The following is a 16,038-nucleotide window of genomic DNA, read 5'->3' as shown; positions in this document are numbered from 1 at the left end:
AAATGTGTTAGAAACAATTTGAAAAATTAATAAATAATTTGAATAATTCATTTTATATATGTTTGCATTCGTGATTAACGATGTTTTGTAGGCGACTCCAATTTCAAATTGTATCGTTAATATTTTCCATATAGATAGGCCAGTTAATTATTTTATTTGCTTCATGTGTCCAGTAGCTATGATTTATGGATAATTTTTGGATTGTAAACCATGTTATTCTACATTCATTTTCTTGGTATAAACACAATAGTTGCATATAGTTCCAGTGTCTAATAGAGGTCTACAACGGATAATCTGTTTTTTTCAGATAAACTGCATCCGATACTGTATCCAAACGGTTTTTGTGGTTACGGATACATTTTTACTTATCGGATACGGCTTAGACATTTAGACATGAGTAACATTGGTTATTTGTTTTTTTTTTTTTTGAGAATTAATCAGAGCCGCTTCAAAATCGGTTTTCTATTTTAAATTGTGTTTTTTTCATCTAATGCATATTATGTTTCTCGTTTTATTGTTTTTTATTGTTTATTATTGTTTATCATAAGATGAAAAATAGTATGTTAATTGCAGTGTGTCCATAACATATAGAAATAGCACTAAATAGTGTCGATATCTATACTATATCGGTGCACTATATATGGAAGATATTTCCGCAAGACACCGTAACTCACGATCGAAGTGAGTGCGGACGGCAAACATGTTGACGCATACACACAGTTCTTTCTACTGCCGAACGGCAACTTGTGATTTTTACCGTCCGCACTCACTTCGATCGGGCGATACGGTGCCGTGCGGCAATATCTTCCATATATAGTGCACCGATATAGTGTAGATATCGACACTATTTAGTGCTATTTCTATATATTATGAACACACTGGTTAATTGCATTGTGTAAAAATAAAATGCAACAAAAAAAAAACTCTTGTAGCAAAAGTTTACGGAATTTTTCTTTCTCGTTCAACTTTCAAGTTTTTGAAGGGGACAGAGTGGAATGAAAAACAAACAAAAAAAATTAAATCAGAATACAATTTCATAAAATTTCAAATTGAAATAACTACGTTTAAAAATATCACACAAGTATTTAATATAGTTTGAAGAAATTCATTTTGTACAAAGCGCGATGAACAAAAATTAAGAGCTAGATTAGGTAAAATTCATTGTATATTTTGTAAAAGATATAATATAATGAAGAAATAATGCTTGGAAAAAAGTTTTTGAGCATTCATGTTAAAATGACAACATAAAATATAAGTGAAAGAAAATTTTTCCGCAGCAAAAAAAAATTAACGAAATTTCATGGTTAAAGAGTTTCTGAGTTTTGTCATCGGTTTTCATTTTTTTTTTTTGTTTTTTTTTCTTTTGCTTTAAATATATATTTACATTTCAGTCTTGATTACGATTAGTATTGTTATTTTATTTATGAAATTTACACATATCTACAGCTACTATATCCCATGCACAATTGAGTAGTACAGTTTTCTTAAAATGTTGGCCATTTTAATATATCGAATGCATTTCCACCATATCTGATTTATCAATTCATTGTGTGAACATCATTTATGTGACATTTTTATTCGACATTCATACATAACGAATTTAAGAAGTTTTTTGCATACTTTTTTCCACCCCATATGGAAGTTCGAATGGTTTTTAATCTTTATTTTTTTTTGTTTTCTTTGATGCCATTACATTATTAATTTGAAATGAGCACATATCGATTAAAATTAGAAAAATATATCAATTTTTTTTTGTATTCCTCTATAAAAAAATATTCGATACGGATGTAGGTTTTTTTTCCCTTTCCTGTCATTCATTCAGGTTGTTTCAATTTTATATTTTATATATGATATTTTATTTAAATTTTTTCTTCTCGTATTGATTAAATGTTTATGTCTTTTAAACACTTTAGTTCTTTTTCTCTCGCGCCTTTTCCTTTTGAACATCAAAGTAGTAGTTGCGACGCAAATTCCAGTGTATAGCCTTTTTGTTTGTTTGTTTCATTTATGCCTTGATTTTTCGCTTCAAACCATTTAATTGTTGTTCAAGTGATGTTTCACTCGATACAAAGCGTTTATGTTTTTTTCCCGCCAACTTTTTCAGTTGTTTTGGAGCATCATCTTTGTTTCCATCGTATTTAGCACTATTATCCTAGATTAACGTTACACACACATAAATGGAAAATTAGGTTTTAATATAAAAAGGGTTGACACAGCCGGGCTGCGGAAATTGTATTTACCTGATTGGATTGCTTCATCTCGTTTGTTGTTTTTGTAATAGCCTCTAGAACCGAATCGGAAAAATGGTGACGAAGTGGTGTTGCCGGCCGAGAAAGCACCTCTTCTTTTTGACCTTTATGCTCGTGGGCGGTAATGCTGCTGCTGCTGCTGCTGCTAAGCGTTTGAAAGTAAACAAATGAACAATGAGATTGATTGAAATGGGCAATAAATGTTGTGCGTGGTTGTGGTTATGACACCCTTACATACCTTGATGTGGTGGTCGTGGGTGGTACAGTTATTGTCGGTGTTTGTTTTAATGCTTTTCCACTTAGTTGGTCCTGTAATGCTTTCGTCAATTGGAATTCCAGCACTTTCAATGGTCGAAGATTTTCATTTTGTTTTTTTGGTAGGCTACGTTTTCGATCCCAATTGATCCATTCATCATCGTCATAATCAAAACCACCATTGTCATATCCACCATTGTAACTGTCATCATGTTTGCTGTTCGCCTCAAAATGGTTTGCATCGTTGACCATTATGTGTTTTTCCGCATCGTTTATGCCGTTATTCCATAGTGTTTTCACCGACGGTTTTCGTAGCGATTCGAGATCTTTTTCTTCTTTATCTTCATGTTTCGATTGTTCTTGTTTTTGGTTTTGACGCCGCCAGCCATCATCATAGTCATTTTGTTTGCGATTCACATTTGATTTATAATAATTACTGGTTGTTTCCTTGCGGTTATTTTGATTGAAATACGTGGGCTTATTTGATGTCGAATCAACGAATTGATTGTATTGTTGCGATTGGAATTTCAATGGATCAAAATAATCGTATGGTTCATTTTGATCATTGGTAATATCACTAAAATACGGACTTTCTACAACATCATCATCGTCATACGAATTGGCCACATCAATTGGTTGTTGCTGCGGTTGTTGTTGTTGTTGTTCATCCACATTAACACCATTATTGTAGAGCATAAGATTTTTCATGAAATTGTTGGTTGTCAAACTTTTTGGTTGTCCAGTATTTTGGAACCAATTTGTTTTACCCGTTGGCCAATTTCGTTGACGTTCATGTTCTTCTTGTATCATTTCTTCATGTAAATCGTCCAATGGATTTGTTGATTCGGAATGGTCATTATAATAATTGTAATATGGTGCACGAGCATAATAGTATCGTGTGGGTTTGTATTCACCATGATATGTTGGTCTACCATAGAAATACTCTCGCTCTGGACGATTGGCATCACTATCATCGTCCACATAATAACTATCAGCAACAGGTCCCGAATCATACAATGAATCATAGTTGCTATAATATGATGATGATGGTGATGATGGTGAACGATAGCCCGACTGATCGAATCGTTGTTGCTGCTGCGAATCAGCCGAAAATGATGGATTATTATTGGCGTTTGTGTTGGCGCGTGACGAGCGTCGATTGGTTTTAATGCCATAAATTGAGTATGAAAATACCGATGGCAAGAGAATGGCCACTAGAACCATAATTAATATGTGTGATGTTTGTGTCAGCATGGTGATTAGGTGTTTTGTTTTTGTTTTTCTTCTGTCAGATCTCTAGAGAAGCAATAATGAAAGAAAAATAGATTATTGATTAGATTACGATTTTGGTGATGATGATGTAACTCTATCTGCAATTAAGGTTAATAAATCTGGTACCATTTAATTCCCATTTCCATTCAAATACCGCCTATACGTGCCAATATGTGAGATTAACCTACATTTGTAATTGCAATTAAACTAATTCAATTTTATCGCTTCGCGAAAATACGCACGATCTATAAATCAATTACAATTTGCATTACAATAAATCTCATTTTTTGATTAGAAATGCAATTTATTTCAAAATTACTTTAATTAAAATTTCTGTTTGGATCGAACCATAAGCTTCAAACGTATTGAAATTCAAATAATCGCACGTAACAACTCGAAAAATGACAGTGTACAAAGCGACATCATGATTCGTGTCTAAGTTTCTAAATTCGAAGTGTTTTGTTATCTCGAATTTTCATGAATGGTAAAAACAGCCCCTATTTCTCTGCTACTTATCATGCAGTATGCACGAAAAAACCGTTGTGCGTAGGCGACCGAGAATGGTTCGAACAGTTAACATTATCCAACATGTATATTTTAATTGACAATTGAATGTTTTCGAGTGGGTTGCTGCTTCGCCATATAGTTTAGTTAACACAAAGCTGTATCCATGTATCATGTAACCATATTTTCAATACATCTAAACGGTGCGTGGGTGTGTGCGCTACAACAATGCGCTCGCTTTTTCCACGGCATGGTTTTCTGGGAAAATTCGTACGTCATCACTGCTCATTCGGTGGCACTTAACCATGGTTATATCAATAATGTTATATAATAGCTCAGCTTGTTCACAGAGATTTCATGTGTAAGGATGATCTATAAGCAATAGCTATTTGTTAACTATTGAAAGCATCCATTTCGGATGTATAAATTTATGTATATATATATCGCTATCTAAGCGCCAAGCATGTATATACTTAAGAATAAACACAAGCGAGCACATCAAACTTTATACACTTCAAGAGCAATAGAGAAAAGAATTGTGAATATTACACCAAACATTTTTCGACTATTTGGATATATAAATATATTTTGGAATGAATGAGATAGAGGCAGAAAAGCTTTTTGTGTGCAACATGGGATTTGTACAATTGTATGACGATTTTGTATATGTAGTTGTAATGCTAAAAATATCAACGTCAACAATATGTGTAATGCCAGTAGATTCCGAAACTTTTTCAAATAGTTTTTCAACCATTCTGGCGCCGCTTGCAATAAATGTATGAATGCAACAATCACAGTGAATACGACGTAAAATGAATAACGTGTACACGGCATGGAATATGTACAGTACAGTACGCGGCCAAAAACTTTACCATATGGCATGTTAATGTGTAAAAGATACATGTTCTTTAGGGATACTTCTCTTTGCTTAATGGACTAATCGAATTAATAAACCGGCAAGTAAAAACTAAAAGACATTTTATTTTCATAAACATACTCCGTTTTTGGAACTAAAAATATTGTATGATGCAATGAAAAAATGATTTATAATATGGTGATGATGCCAGTTAAATCCCATTGACCAAAACAGATTTGAATTTACAAATTTCATTCATTCATTCAGAACTATGAACTTGCCTAAGTGATTCTGTCGAAGTCACTGTGGTAGCTAAAAGTGGAAAAATCATTTTACTTCTTATAAATAAAACGGACGATGAACGCGATATCTGCAATCTTTTTAAATGGTTTCTGTGAAAAAAAAAAAACCTTTTCGAATCGAATATTCTTTGTCTATTTGTTTATTTTGTCTATTTTATCATGACATAGAATTGCATAGTATTTTTACTAAGCGATCATATCTATACATCCAAATATTGAATGATTATTCTCTATCTCTTTCTGTCTCTCTCCTCCACGCTCCGTATCATGCCTTCTGTGTGAAGACCGATGACGTAATAACCGAAGTATCCGTACAAGCGATTTCATTCACTGAATTCGAAGCGTAGGATAATTTTTTTCTGATTAACCACCACTTTAACCGGTAATTTCAAGGATTTCATTCAATTGTTCGAAAAAAAAAAATGTAATATTCTCAAATTCGGTGCACAATAAGGTAATAAAAAGAACAAGAAATGAAATTAATTAAGATATTCTTTCCAGTTTAATGTAGTCATTCCTTTTGTTTGAAGTAATTTTCCTTTTGTGTATGTGTTCGCACGAATTCACACATCTATGTATGTGTTTTCATTCATTTTTCCAGAATAAATTCGTTTGCGGAGGCGTTAGCTAAGACAAGGCTAGCTGCAGTTGATGTTGCTGCTCAATGCATACAGACAAAAACGTTGGCGTGAACACGTTCACTGCTACCGCTTTTTCCTACAGTTTTTCATATAATCTTAGTGCTTTTTTTTCTCTCTTTTACCGTACCACAGAAGAACTGTGAATTTCCATGTGGCAGTCAACATGGATTGAATTACCTAATTCAAAGGCGAAAATTTGCACGTCTTCTGCGGAAAACCGAACTGATACACACACTCTTTTCGCACCCCGTATATATACATATACAATACAGTTTCGTGGTTAATGGAATCAGCACGAGAGAATTTTCGTAGAAGGATACTTGTTGGTAGTTACAGTGGCGTCACTAAAAATTACCATTTTTTTTTGTGTATCGTGCTGACGTTGCTGCTGTTGTTGCTGCCACTTGCATGTGTTGCCATTCTTTAAACGTTTATATTCTTGGCAGTTTGTTTTCTCGCTTTACTGCTTATTCGCTTCCTCTCCGTCTCTCTTTCGGTATGTATTTTCCGTCGCCATTGTCGTTATCACAGTCGTCGCACACTCGCAGCTTTTGTTTTGTTTTCATTCACTGGCTTCATTCTATTTTTAGCATTTTTATAGCTTGTAAGCTTATGCTGCATCGCCCATACAATGTACAATAAATGTATTGAAACACTGTGTTGTGATGATATATACGTCTACATACATATCTACGTGTTTATTGGATGTTATTGTACACTTCACAATATACGGCATATCTATGCCAATTAGATATATATTTACGTAAAAAAAAAATTATTATTGGAGAATGAATCTTTTAATTGGTAATATTACGAATTAAATACTGAGGAATTGTGCAAGAAGGTGAGGCTCTTTTAACGAGGGTGAATTGAGAACAAATCAAAGATGAAAAATGCCAAAATAACGCCTAAGTTAAAACTGAAGAGGAAGCTCCAATTAAGAACAATATAGATTTATAAAAAATACGTGGCATTTGAAATGTTCAGGAATTGGCTTTCATCATTCCAAATCAATCATTTCCATTGAATTTTCCAGAGCTTTAAATTGTTATCACATTACATTGCAGCAAAATGAATATTAACCATATTGAAATTCGTCAAATGATTTTTGGCGTTGAAATATGTATGTTGGACCCGCAGATAACGTCAAATTAAGTAACCATTCTTGTTTACGCCCATGACCAAAAATCGGTAAACAAATTGCGCACATATGAATTTTGTTAGTATATTTATTTGGGCGATGTCTGTACTTATATCATCATCAAGCTGTTTATCAATTTTGTATGTATGGTTTGTCAATTAAAAATTTGATTGAAATACAATACATATAGCGTGCATAAAATAGACTCCACATTAGACAGACGTTTGGAAGTTTCCATGCGAGATGGCTATCTAAATATACGCGCTAGAACACTCGCCAACAACACACCGCTGTATAAAAACTATTCCAAAACATGCATATGTATTTTATTTGTGTCGATTTGGGGTTAATCGTATGGCTAAAAATAGTTTAGTGGATAGGGGGTCAATATTATTTAATGTACTATTCAAAAGTGACACGTGACAAAATGCGTGTTATATTTTTGGTGCTTTTCTTCATGTGAACTAAATGTGACGCATCAGTATTTTCATTACAACAAATAGACGTTATATTGAGATATTTTCAGGTAGTGATTGTTATAGTGTTTTTATAACCATAACAATCACTTCTATTGTTTTCACTCCATTTCAGCGCCTGCCGTTTGCTTCCTGAGCTGAATCTCAGCTGCCTGAAAATAACTCAATATAATGTCAGACAACAAAGCATATATTTTTAGCTGTTTGTGTGCTCTTTTTTTAATTGTTTCCAGGTAAAAATCAAACAGCTTGTTATTATTACCAATCTCTTTTTTTTGTAAAATAAAAGGAAAATATTGTCATGGAGACGAATTTCTATGTTTGTTAACACAAGCATTTTCATTTTTTCAAGTGTAATTTTGAATCACTTCAGTTCGATTCGAAAATGACATTTTAAGCCAAATTCAGACATAAAAATGCCAGACCAAATGTTCAAAAAAAAAATCAAACGCATTGATACAAAGTATCATTATGAATTTAAAGATTTCGTGTAAATCGACAGTCGTTTCACAATGAGGTAAAAAGATTTGCCATTGCGCCAACATCATCTGCTTCACGTTCCAACATTCACGACCCTTTTAAAATCCATATCGCAACAACATTACATTTTAATCTCATTCAAATTTTATTTCCATACCATAGGTCTATATAGCATTTTTCATGTATCTAGACAGTGTATTTGTGCAGTGCGATGGGGTATACACAATTTTCTGTGTGTATATATACAGCCTAATACAGTCAGTTTGTACAAAATAGTTCATTTTGAAGAGTGCTGCACTTTTTGTTCGATTGAATTGACCCATTTTTTAACAACAGGTTCATTCTCCTCGTCAGGTTCTTACGCAATAACAACAAATTCACGTTTGAATATTGAATATAAAGAGGAATTTCCATCAACATGATGTGCAATTTGGTTTTCATATTTTAACGACTAATGTAAAACAAATATTAACTAAAAAAATATGCATTATTTAAGCTATTTAAAGCTTATGATAATCATGCCTAGTTCAAACATACTTCACCTTTCTGTCTGTTTTGAGGAAGATTCATGTAGATTTGTTATGTGTTAGTTGTGTAAAAGTAAAATGTCAAGTGGATCATTATGAAAATTATTTGAAATGCTCGTACTTCGAAGAATTACACGGTGGGCTTAGCATTATGTCATACCGTTCTATGTTTTTGCCATGGAGACAGCAAATCAAGATCATTTGTTAAAACCGTAACAAATTTGATTGCGTATTTTTGGAAAGCTTTTTCAGTTGATTTCTCCACTCAAAAATAAATAAGTATATTTGGACGGGAGAGAATGATAATTTCCGCTTAATTCACTGTCTTTTCGGAATTTCGCTTATTTTTAAATATGTTGGAAATATTGTCACTTTCGTGTCACCAACAGTTTGAGACGATTTTCAAACAAAAGAACCAAATTTTGTATCACCATAATTTGCCCTCAACATTGATTACAATTTAATCAAAAATGTTTCGAAAATATTCAATAAAACATCAATTAACTATTTTACACAAGGATATATAATTACTACCTAATCATTTCTTATTCTCTATCATTCTCAGTAAATCCAAAATAAAATGGTTTGAAGACTTTTAGCAAATACTTGAATATCCCATCAAAAGAGTAAAGGACCAAGAAAAAAAGCCATTCGACTGATTGGAAGAGAAACCTTATGAGACATGATCAAACCGAGAATGTGTATGGTTTCCATTCGCAAATCGGTTCTTATTTCTCCGACTGATTCTCAATCGTCTCTAGTTCTTTACTTGAATAATCTTATGTAAATATTGAGCGCAAATATCAAAGTTCAAATTAAAGGGTCAAACACATAAAATCCAACACTTACCCAAGTTTCCTTATTCGGAATAAAGAAATAATATTAAATATCCAGTCGGTTGATCGTTATGCTTCGTGTGTGGGTGCTATTTGTTATTTGCTTTACTTCTAATGCCGTTTTTCTTTGTTCACTGCAAATTTTTCGATCATTTATTTATGTTATTTGTTTTATTGTTTGTTTGTATAGCAAAACCCTCGCTATGATGTTGTATTATAACTGTTGCTATCTAAATTCGGAGTCTATCACTTTTCGTTTTCACTCCCTAATGATAATTTTACATACAAAATGAAAAACCGTTTGATGCACCACTTCAAGTGAACTCAGTTCAGAAACTTTAAGCACAAATGGAATGTTAAGTTTAATTGCCATAGAGACACACTCATAGAAATGTTTTAATGCGTTTTCACATGCACCTAATTAATACAAAATTTCAAAAACTTGCTCGATTTATTTATAAATCACTTAAACAACGTGAAAAATCACTTGCATAGCCCCATATATATATATTTTCCTTTGGATTCTTCAATGGATGTGATCGGTTGTTGTTTATTTTGTTCGCCGTTGATTTGTTGTTGTTTTTAGTTTTCTCTGTCGAATATCGATGTGAATAGCAGTAAAGCCACGAATAGAGTGACGTGCAATGCTTGCTGATTCAGTCATTTTATAGAATGAAATTTCGTCTCTGACGCCACATCACGCTGCTTCTAAATGGTTGTTCATCATCCCTCGAACGCCTACACATTCTGAATGAATTTTTTTCCCTTTTATTCATCAATTTTTACTTGTACATACTCATACACACATTGCCGTATTTTCAAACATGTGTGTTTGTGTTAGAAGGAGAGACAGAAAATAAATGCTGGTGTGAAGAAACCGATGTGGATCCGATTCACTGTGAATAAATGAACCAGAACACGAAATTAAATTGAAAACAACAACAAGTGCGTTCGTATCATCGACTCCATGTACCGACAACCGAACGCTTTCGAACGGAATTTTGTATTTCGTAAATGTTCGTCTTTGCTGTCGTCATCGTGCTCCACAATACCATCGTCGTTGCTGCCGCCGTCGTTATGACTTTTGCAATACACTTACGCAATGTACATTTTCTTTTCTCTATCCATCGCTCTATGTTCACGTTCATCAATTGGTTTTCCAGTTTCAATGTCCTTGTATTCCATTTTCACATACAGTCATATGCTTGTACATTGTACAAAGCCTAACTTTCGGCCAAGTAAGGTAAGCTTAAAAAAGTCTTTAAGTACGATTGCTAAAAATGAACATTTTTATGAAAATTTTGAAATTTCCTCTATTTCGAATTTGACAATAATTCCATGAAATTTCAATTTAATTAGTTTTCCATGAAATTTCAATAGATCGATGTTCTACCGTGTAAGTTACGATATCAATAAATTTTAGCTTTTTTCCTGTAAAACAGGCTCTTTGTCGATACACTGTTACAAATTTTCGGACTAATGTTTGTTTTTATTTAAATTTGGACAAAGTACCGAACAAGTTAAAATTATATGTATCAAGCTTTTAAACACATTCAAAGGAATACAGTATTTTTGGAATGAAAATGGACGAAAAAATATACATACCGAATTATTATCGGTCTAGGGGCTTATGACCATTTGCATCGGTACATCGGTACATTGAAGCATTAAAACTTATGAGAGGCTGAGAGCAAAAACAGCACGTCACATCCCACCTCATTCTCTTGCTTACGTATACAAAATGTATATGACATGGTTGAGTTTTCTACATACCATCCCAGATCATCGTCACTTACTTCCTTGTTCCCTTGAACATCATCATCATCACTGACATCGGAACGACCATGAAAATCGGACGACACATGATAGGTACTTCGAAGGCAATAATAACAAAAGATATTCATAAGTTCAATAGCAATAAAAGGTAAAAATCCCAAGAATAGTAACAGTAACTGCATTAAGATTAAGTACATACAGGAATTCGATATGGGACTTAAAGATGTTCTTTTCAGTATTTTATTCGCCAGGCCGAATCCACCTGCTCCTTAAGATTCACTTATATTTTGCAGCGCAATAAAAATCGCCGACACAAAAATCAAAGCAACGACCAAATACATTGTTAACCATTTTTTGACATGGGCCATTTCTATAAAATTGTTTGCTAAGTGGAAGCGTCACTCAAAAATCTACATAAAACTCCGAACCCCCGTGAACGACGAAAGATCATCCTTGCAAACAACTATATCATTTTCGCTTTTATACAGTTTCATCCAATCCCGCAGATAAGTTAACCCGCCCAATTTCTATGGCAATATGGAATTTCGTACGTAATCAGCCCGCAACGCCTCAACAATTAACTTCCGGCATATGTGTGTCGTTGATAGTACAGAACGTCTTAAATGGAAATGTTGATACAAGTTGTATTTTGTGACAATTTTTATCGAGTCTGGGTCAAAGTTCGCGAATTCATGATTTTAATCTCATATTTTCTACCTTTTCAAGTGTCAATTAATTGTAACTATTCATACGACAAAATTGCAAATAAAATATGAGAGCAATGCGACCAAGAACTGCTGTGCTTCCTGGGCTCAAATTGGCTTTTTGATTTATTGGAGAAATTATTTTATTTTTATTTTAAAAGTGATTCAACGACACTTTTTGTTGGTCATTTGTTATTTTTTTTCATAAACCCCACACTTCTGAAGAATATTTTGTTCTTTATGTCACACGGCTTGTTTGGTTTGAAGATTGACCGCAGTTGTTTCTGACAAAATTGGTGTAGATACGTGCGAATATTTCATTCCAAATACATGTAATAATTGCTTGGGGTAAAATAAGTCTTTAATTTTATTTCAAGTGAATTGTTTTCCGTATGCATGCTTTGCCGTACTGTTGTATTAAGTAGTTTTATGGTAGTAGTAGTGGTTTTTTTGTTTTGTTTTTATTGTTGCTTTCTTTTTTTTGGCATACATAATTTTTTTTTTATTCTTTTTCTTCTTCTTCTTCTGCATCTGCTTCCTCTATGTGTATGTCGCTGTGTTGCTTTATACGTTGTTTCAAAACCCAGTCTTTACACACTGATCGTGTGTTAAGCACATTAAACAAGTGCTTTGTATTTGTGAGTATGTTGCAGAGCGAAAGAGATCGTTTCGATATTTCGCTTCATGTACACGCTCTTGATCGAATTTCTTCATTGTTTGTATTTCTATTTCAAAAAACCGCTTCTATTATTGTATTTCCTCTCACTCGCTCGTCTAGTAACCAGAAAGTTAGTTTATTTATTTGTTGTAATCGGTGTGTAACAACAGTGCCAAAGCCAAAGTTTCGGAGTGAAAGACTTGTTATGTGTAATGAATGTAGTAGCAAAATGAACGAAGTTTCAATCTATTTTTTTTTTTAAGTTTCTAGTTGAATGTTGCATTTAATTTTTTTCTCTTCGTTTATGATTATATTTTACTGTTTAAACATTTGATATTGTTAACTAAGAAAATAGCAAAGAATCTTTGATTCAATCTTTCAGTGTGCCAAAAAACTGGTTTATAAGCGGTGAAAGGAACACCAAGTCTGGAAGTTTTTTTGGTTTGACAATTTAATATTTTTGGTCAGTGAATCATGTTTGATGCATACGTTTAGCAGTTAAATGTGAAAGCAAAAGAATGGATAAAAGAGATAAAACAAACTCAAGCGGTATCAGTGAAAAAAACTCAAATAAATTTAAAGTTTAAATTTCTGTTCGCAAAGTTATCAATTTTAATTTATCATTTCTATTGCTTTATATCGTCTATTCTAATTAAAACGACTTTGAACAAAGATAGTGATTCAAAAAACAGTAGTCTACCGTCTTAAGACTTGAATGATTTACAATTAATCGTATTTAGTTTTTTTTTTTGTCAATTGAATGGCATTGGGCTAGTGCCCCATTCTAAAAACATATATATAAAATGAGAAGCCATGCAAAATTCGTTTGTCTCTGATTCATGTGGTTTAATTCATCGTCTGTCTTGGTCTCGGTAGATATTCTTTACTCCATTCTGGTTCCCATCAAACCATTGTCTTATTATACGGATGACGGAAGTTTTCCCCTTCTCCGTTTTCTTTTGAATGGAGATTGCATATGATTGAAATTAAACCTACTTACATTATATTAACATTTCATGACTCATACATCCAGGTGATACTATTGTTCTAAAGATACCATGGAGGTATGGATTGCACCATTGTGTCACGTGTATATAATGTGAAATTTATTCATTCAAAGAAAGTAGGGACGTGTTTTCGTTCGATTTGATTGTGGTATGAATGTATCATTAAAGCCTTTAAAATGCTTATTCATATTTTGTGTGAATAAATGTTATTTTTGCCCTTTTTTCAAAAGTTTAGTTTATTCAAAATCTCTGATCCATCAAAATCAACAAATTTAAAATTCTCTATCTTTATGTGTTTAAAAAACGTATTTTTTCCTTAACTCGTTTCAAACAGATATACATTTACTGCCAACATAATGCATTCCGTCAGCACTCTGCTGATTATTTTCAGTGTGTTTATGTTATCGTCGGCCAAAACCGGTACGTATAATTTTATTAAATTAAAGTTTCCATTTATAATTAAATTTTTTGAAGGTTATTTTGATAATTTCTACTTCAAGTCTGACGCTATATAAAAACAAGAAGTTTATCGTGAATGTGTTATATATTTTGTTGCTGTTGTTTTTTTATATATAAATAACATAATCACGACAATTTTGTTGTTGTTTGTTTTAATGCTTATCAAATGTCAACTTTGAATTGGACAGGTCCATCGCACAATAAAGTTGTCGTATGCTATGTCTCAACATGGGCTGTGTATCGACCAAATAATGGGAAATTTGCGATTGAAAATATTGACCCAAATCTTTGCACGCATCTCGTCTACGCATTTGCCGGTTTAGATAAAGATATATTTACAATAAAGTCAATGGGTAAAGTATAAATATAGGTGTATATCAACAACATTTTATCATTATTATTTGCATTTTCAAACACCCAGATCCCTGGCAAGATTTGAAAGACAATTACGGATTAGGTGGTTATGAACGAATAACTAACTTACGCCAATCACATCCACATTTGAAAGTAATTGACTATTTTTGGTGACATTTCAAGAGATAGAATTTGATGAATTTATTTAAATTCGATTTTTGCAGGTGTCATTGGCGATAGGAGGTTGGAATGAAGATCCACCAAAATATTCACGAATGGCATCCGATACAGATCTTCGTAAGCAATTTGTAAAAAGTGCAACCGATTTTGTGTTGCGCTATAAATTTGATGGTCTTGACTTAGATTGGGAATTCCCAACCGCACGCGGCGGTCAACCAGTCGATAAAGATAATTTTGTATTGCTTGTTAAAGAGCTAAAGGATAGTTTCCGACAACACAATCTATTGCTAACATCAGCATTTGGTGCATCGAAAAAAATCATTGATGAAGCATACGATATACCAGCACTATCGAAATACCTTGATTTTATGCACATTATGTGTTACGATTATGGCGGTGAGTATTTGTTGCTGAAATTACCAATACAATGCTTTTATTCTGACTTTTTTTTTTCCTCATGTATTGTCTTTTTCTGATACAATACATTGCGATGACAATTTTTCTACCATGTTCCGTATTTGTACCATATACCATTCATTTCTAGGTGCGTGGGATAGACGAGTATCAGCAAATGCACCGTTAAAAGGTCAAGGCATTTTGAATGTTGAATACACCATTGATTATTTAATTAAATTGGGTGCATCGCCAACAAAAATCGTAATGGGTTTACCGTTTTATGGTCGAACATTTGTTGTCAACCATTTGGATGGTAATTTTGGTGATGCATCTAATGAAATTGGCTTTGAAGGACCGTCAACGAGAGAAAAAGGTTTTATGGGTTACAATGAAATTTGTGCATTGTTAACGAATCGCACATCCGGATGGCAACAATCTTATAATATTGAAATGAGTCAAGCGATTGCAAAGTATAAAAACGCAGAGACTGGTGAAATGCGTATCGCCATTTATGACAGTAGTCGTTCAATTGCACAGAAAATAAAATTTGCAATGAGCCGTAATTTGGGTGGCGCAATGGTGTGGTCAGTGGACACAGATGATTTTCGCGGTGAGTGTGATATTGATAATGACACATTCATCGACTTTAAACCAGTTCCCGGTGTCGATCTGACCATTCCAAAGAGATATAATGCCAATTATCCACTATTGCGAACCATAAATGAAGCGACCGTTTTAGCACTTGATGAAATTTCACAAGAAGCACATTTGCCAGACAAAGATAAAGAAAATGAAATTCCACATGGTACGAACGGAAATGACAAGGGAAATGCTTCAACTTGTAAAAAATCCAAACAACATTTTTATTTTATCGTTTCTACAGTAGTCTGCAGCATGTACTTACGCATTTCACAATAATTTTGGAAATAATTTTAAGTGTACATTTTGCAAAATGTTGATATTTT

The 16,038-nt window shown here is 33.2% G+C and overlaps 2 protein-coding genes across 19 annotated transcripts; one reads left to right on the top strand and one right to left on the bottom strand.

The window, feature by feature from the left end:
• Nucleotides 1-1,816: 1,816 nt before the first annotated feature.
• On the bottom strand, nucleotides 1,817-10,273 carry LOC116352393 (component of gems protein 1-like). Of its 5 annotated transcripts, none has more exons than XM_031784954.1 (4): nucleotides 9,553-10,273; nucleotides 2,488-3,800; nucleotides 2,241-2,394; nucleotides 1,817-2,152 (listed from the first exon to the last, which is right to left on the bottom strand). In XM_031784954.1, the coding sequence occupies exons 2-4, from the start codon at nucleotides 3,756-3,758 to the stop codon at nucleotides 2,006-2,008; spliced, it is 1,572 nt and encodes a 523-aa protein (XP_031640814.1). In that variant the 5' UTR covers nucleotides 3,759-3,800; nucleotides 9,553-10,273; the 3' UTR covers nucleotides 1,817-2,005. The 5 variants fall into 5 exon arrangements, with proteins under 5 accessions (XP_031640814.1, XP_031640823.1, XP_031640832.1 ...); XM_031784963.1 differs by having other exon boundaries at nucleotides 2,241-2,391; XM_031784972.1 differs by having other exon boundaries at nucleotides 2,241-2,388.
• A 2,354-nt stretch (nucleotides 10,274-12,627) lies between these two features.
• On the top strand, nucleotides 12,628-16,012 carry LOC116352419 (probable chitinase 2). 14 transcript variants are annotated; one of them, XM_031785045.1, is made up of 7 exons: nucleotides 12,667-12,807; nucleotides 13,060-13,140; nucleotides 14,019-14,104; nucleotides 14,332-14,496; nucleotides 14,565-14,650; nucleotides 14,722-15,073; nucleotides 15,222-16,011. In XM_031785045.1, the coding sequence occupies exons 3-7, from the start codon at nucleotides 14,041-14,043 to the stop codon at nucleotides 15,989-15,991; spliced, it is 1,437 nt and encodes a 478-aa protein (XP_031640905.1). In that variant the 5' UTR covers nucleotides 12,667-12,807; nucleotides 13,060-13,140; nucleotides 14,019-14,040; the 3' UTR covers nucleotides 15,992-16,011. The 14 variants fall into 14 exon arrangements, with proteins under 14 accessions (XP_031640870.1, XP_031640965.1, XP_031640905.1 ...); XM_031785053.1 differs by lacking the exon at nucleotides 12,667-12,807 and adding an exon at nucleotides 12,844-12,886; XM_031785062.1 differs by lacking the exon at nucleotides 12,667-12,807 and adding an exon at nucleotides 12,864-12,895.
• Nucleotides 16,013-16,038: the final 26 nt, after the last annotated feature.

Source organism: Contarinia nasturtii, unplaced genomic scaffold (genome assembly GCF_009176525.2).
Source record: "Contarinia nasturtii isolate CC-2019 unplaced genomic scaffold, AAFC_CNas_1.1 Cnas_scaffold_78, whole genome shotgun sequence".
Classification (NCBI taxonomy): Eukaryota; Metazoa; Arthropoda; class Insecta; order Diptera; family Cecidomyiidae; genus Contarinia; species Contarinia nasturtii.
The sequence above is the reverse complement of the archived record's forward strand: the minus strand, read 5'-3'. Positions and strand labels throughout refer to the sequence as shown.